The sequence below is a fragment of the Scylla paramamosain genome, chromosome 15, assembly GCF_035594125.1.
Source record: "Scylla paramamosain isolate STU-SP2022 chromosome 15, ASM3559412v1, whole genome shotgun sequence".
Taxonomy (NCBI): domain Eukaryota; kingdom Metazoa; phylum Arthropoda; class Malacostraca; order Decapoda; family Portunidae; genus Scylla; species Scylla paramamosain.
Window position 1 is genome coordinate 25,608,512 of NC_087165.1, and position 5,000 is coordinate 25,613,511.

Sequence of the window (5,000 nt, forward strand, 5' to 3'; positions counted from 1 at the left end):
TGTGTGTGTGTTTCCTTGTTTTATTTATTTTTTTCTTCTTTTCTTTATTTAAAAAAAGTGTCTCCCTCTCTCTCTCTCTCTCTCTCTCCTCTTTACAGTACATTACGTGTAATAGCAGGTGAGTGAGGAAGACCAGGTAACGGGCTAGAGGAGGAGGAGGAGGAGGAGGAGTAAGTATGAATACGAAAATAAATTGATGAAAATATATGAAGGAAAAATTGAAGGCAGTAATGAGAGAGAGAGAGAGAGAGAGAGAGAGAGAGAGAGAGAGAGAGAGAGAGAGAGAGAGAGAGAGAGAGAGAGAGAGAGAGAGAGAGAGAGAGAGAGAGAGAGAGAGTTAGACCAGAAAATTAGAAATATTTCAAACGAACCTTCTAAAAATAATAATAATAATAATAATAATAATAATAATAATAATAATAATAATAATAATAATAATAATAACAACAACTAAGGGTTTTCAAGGGTGTTTTTACAGTTCCAATGACAGATTAACAAGATTTCTACTCTAAAAATGCTCTAGTTAAAGTGACACGGGTTTTGAAGGGTGTTTTAATAGTTCCAGTTGCAGATTAACAAGAATTCTACTCTAAAAAGGCTTTAGTTGAAGTGACACGGGTTTTGAAGGGTGTTTTTACGGTTCCAGTGGCAGATTAACAAGATTTCTACATTGTTAACATGAGAAACACTCTTGAAATACCGGGTATTCATCTCTCTGCCCTTGGAAAACCACTTTGGTGAGAGAGGAAAATATTATGAAGGGTGTAGTGGCAGATTAATAAGATTTCTACATTATCAAAAGAAGAAATACCCTCCCAAACACTGCTACACCCTCCCAGACACTGCTACACCTTGCTGAAACCTTATACACTCTCCCAAAAACTGCTACACCCTTCCCAAACACTGTTACACCCTTCCAAACACTGCTACAGTCTCCCAAACACTGCTACACCCTCCCAAACACTGCTACACCCTCCCAGACACTGCTACACCTTGCTGAAACCTTATACACTCTCCCAAAAACTGCTACACCCTTCCCAAACACTGTTACACCCTTCCAAACACTGCTACAGTCTCCCAAACACTGCTACACCCTCCCAAACACTGCTACACCCTCCCAAACACTGCTACACCCTCCCAAACACTGCTACAGCCTCCCAAACACTGCTACACCCTCCCAAACACTGCTACAGCCTCCCAAACACTGCTACACCCTCCCAAACACTGCTACAGCCTCCCAAACACTGCTACACCCTCCCAAACACTGCTACAGCCTCCCAAACACTGCTACACCCTCCCAAACACTGCTACAGCCTCCCAAACACTGCTACACCCTCCCAAACACTGCTACACCCTCCCAAACACTGCTACACCCTCCCAATCACTGCTACACCCTCCCAAACACTGCTACACCCTCCCAAACACTGCTACACCCTCCCAATCACTGGTACACCCTCCTAAACACTGCTACACCCTCCCAAACACTGCTACACCCTCCCAAACACTGCTACAGCCTCCCAAACACTGCTACACCCTCCCAAACACTGCTACACCCTCCCAGACACTGCTACACCTTGCTGAAACCTTATACACTCTCCCAAAAACTGCTACACCCTTCCCAAACACTGTTACACCCTTCCAAACACTGCTACAGTCTCCCAAACACTGCTACAGCCTCCCAAACACTGCCACACCCTCCCAAACACTGCTACAGCCTCCCAAACACTGCTACACCCTCCCAAACACTGCTACACCCTCCCAGACACTGCTACACCTTGCTGAAACCTTATACACTCTCCCAAAAACTGCTACACCCTTCCCAAACACTGCTACACCCTTCCCAAACACTGTTACACCCTTCCAAACACTGCTACACCCTTCCAAACACTGCTACAGTCTCCCAAACACTGCTACAGCCTCCCAAACACTGCCACACCCTCCCAAACACTGCTACAGCCTCCCAAACACTGCTACACCCTCCCAAACACTGCTACACCCTCCCAAACACTGTTACACCCTTCCAAACACTGCTACACCCTCCCAAACACTGCTACACCTTTCCAAACACTGCTACACCCTTCCATACAAGTGCTACACCCTCCCACACCCTTCTGAGCACACAAACCACCAAAACAAAGATAAAAACAGATGAAAAACACTTGAATCTTACAAAATAACGCAAATAATTTAATCCCTACTAGTAATAATGATAAAATGCTTAATAGATAAAGAAAACAGCAAATTTTTCCTCCTCCTCGCCTCACTAATACACGGGACAGGGATACGGGAAACTTGTGACGCCCCGAGAGACACTTGAGCTACGGATCGCTCAGTCAGCGCGCCACGTATTTGAAACAGGATGAAACATATTTGGAACTAGATTCGAACGTGTGTGCAAGATTTGAGCCGAGTTTGTCTCCCAGAGCTGCGGCAAGAATGGATATGCGTGGGGCACTAGGGGGGCTAGGGGCTGGGAGAGGCCTGGGGACTGGCTCAGTGAGAGAGAGAGAGAGAGAGAGAGAGAGAGAGAGAGAGAGAGAGAGAGAGAGAGAGAGAGAGAGAGAGAGAGAGAGAGAGAGAGAGAGAGAGAGAGAGAGAATTGTCATACACAAATGAGAAAAATTATTTGATTTCGTAGGATATTTGTTGTTGTTGTTGTTGTTGTAGGAGAGTGAGAGAAGGATATAGAAAGGTTGCTGATGTTATTGTTGTTATTGTAGTAGTAGTAGTAGTAGTAGTAGTAGTAGTAGTAGTGTTAATAGTACCGGTCCCCTCTCTCTCTCTCTCTCTCTCTCTCTCTCTCTCCTAATGCAACAAGTATGACCTGACAAAGTGTCCAACTTAAAAGAGAGAGAGAGAGAGAGAGAGAGAGAGAGAGAGAGAGAGAGAGAGAGAGAGAGAGAGAGAGAGAGAGAGAGAGAGAGAGAGAGAGAGAGAGAGAAATATGTAGGTGGAGGAGGAGGAGGAGGAGGAGGAGGAGGAGGAGGAGGAGGAGGAGGAGGAGGAGGAGGAGGAGGAGGAGGAGGAGGAGGAGGAGGAAAAATAGTAGACAGAGGAGGAAATAAAAGAGTTGAGGAGAGAGAGAGAGAGAGAGAGAGAGAGAGAGAGAGAGAGAGAGAGAGAGATTATTCCCCCCCCTCTCTCTCTCTCTCTCTCTCTCTCTCTCTCTCTCTCTCTCTCTCTCTTGTAAATCATTCAGTTACACTAATTACATGCAAATAAATACAATATGTTGTTGTTTCAGTAATAACAATAATAATAATAATAATAATAATAATAATAATAATAATAATAATAATAATAATAATAATAATAATAATAATTCCTAATTCATCCACACCATTCCTAATTCACATCACCCCCTAATTAAACCACTCCTAACTGACCCCATTCCTAGAATTACCCATATCACTCATAACTGCCCATTCCCAGACCTACCCACATCATTGGTAACTCAGGCCGTTCCTAACTTACCCACACAGCGAGGCTCCTTATTATTAATAGTAGTAGTAGTAGTAGTAGTAGTAGCAGTAGCAACTTGAAGGGCGGGAAAGAGAAGACCTCTATAACTGTTTTGTAATTCAGTGTCTTCTTCACAGGCACACTCCGGCCATTCTTCATTTCCTGGGTCATTTCACAAGACACTCCTGCAATAAGTAGTAGTAGTAGTAGTAGTAGTAGTAGTAGTAGTAGTAGTAGTAGTAGTAGTAGTAGTAGTAGTAGTAGGAACAGAAAAATATAATAGTGGTAGTAGTAGTAGTGGTGGTAGGAATAATAATAATAGTAGTAGTAGTAGTAGTAGTAGTAGTAGTAGTAGTAGTAGTAGTAGTAGTAGTAGTAGTAGTAGTAGTAGTAGTAGTTGCACACTACTACTACTACCACTACTACTACTACTACTACCACTACCACTACCACTACTACGGTTATCACCACAACCACCATCACTACCAACAACAACAACAACAAAAGGGTGACCGTTCTAATCCCTCAAACTACCGTCCTATTGCTTTAATTTCCTGCCTATCTAAAGTTTTTGAATCTGTCCTCAACAGGGAGATTCTTAAACATGTATCACTTGACAACCTTCTATCTGATCGCCAGTATGGGTTCCGTCAAGGCCGCTCTACTGGTGATCTTCTGGCTTTCCTTACTGAGTCTTGGTCATCCTCTTTTAGAGATTTGGGTGAAACTTTTCCTGTTGCCTTGGACATATCACAAGCTTTTCATAGTCTGGCACAAAGCTTTCATTTCCAAACTACCCTCCTATGGCTTCTATCCTTCTCTCTGTAACTTCATCTCAAGTTTCCTAACCTAACCTAACCTAATATGTAGTGTAGTGTTAACATTGGCAGGCTTATCAAACACTGACTTAACCTAACCTAACCTAACCTAATGTAACCTAACCTAACCTGACCTAACCTAACTTAACCTAACCTAACCTGACACCCACTATCATACAAGCTGTGTACACTATGAAGATAAACATTTTTAGCAAGCAAATATTCCAGCATATCTTCTTTACTCTTGTCTTTCTAAACAATACATTTCATTATCTTAGGATGAAGCTTCTCACTGAAATTCACTTCCAAATGTTTTAATCCTTCAGTGATCCTGTGAGGCGCCACCTACCTGCTACCTGCTCTACCTCACCTGCTCTCCACCTGCTTACCCACCTCACTGCTACACACGCACCATTCTCCTCCAGTCTGGGGAAAACTGAGGCCCCTTGGTAGTGGTTGCAGATGCAGGACCACCAGCTACTCCCACACTAAGCTTTACAGGCCAAGAAAGCTTACAATACACAATAACACTGCAAAATATAGTGTATCAGTGAGGACATGGCTGTGAACATTCATTTAAGATACGTATGTAAACAGGGGGCTCACATCTCACTACCTCTCATATTACTATTATTAATATTATACCACCTAAACTTGCTTAGCTAAGGGCCCAAAGTGACTTCAATACTTCATATATTAGTAGTAATAGTTGTTAGGTTA

At 43.0% G+C, this 5,000-nt stretch overlaps 1 protein-coding gene across 10 annotated transcripts in view; it reads right to left on the reverse strand.

Annotated features, from left to right (window-relative positions):
• Nucleotides 1-5,000, reverse strand: part of LOC135107738 (uncharacterized) — a 63,005-nt gene that overhangs the window by 53,157 nt on the left and 4,848 nt on the right. For 7 of the 10 annotated variants that reach the window (XM_064018024.1, XM_064018018.1, XM_064018023.1 and 4 more), the window contains exon 3: nt 3,475-3,647. Coding sequence is in view for 6 of the 10 variants with exons in the window: in XM_064018018.1 (XP_063874088.1) it covers nt 3,475-3,647 (173 nt within the window). In the remaining 4 variants the exon portion in view is untranslated. Of the gene's footprint in view, nt 1-3,474; nt 3,648-4,673; nt 4,811-5,000 lie in introns of all 10 variants that reach the window. The other 3 variants (XM_064018021.1, XM_064018020.1, XM_064018019.1) reach the window with 3 other exon arrangements.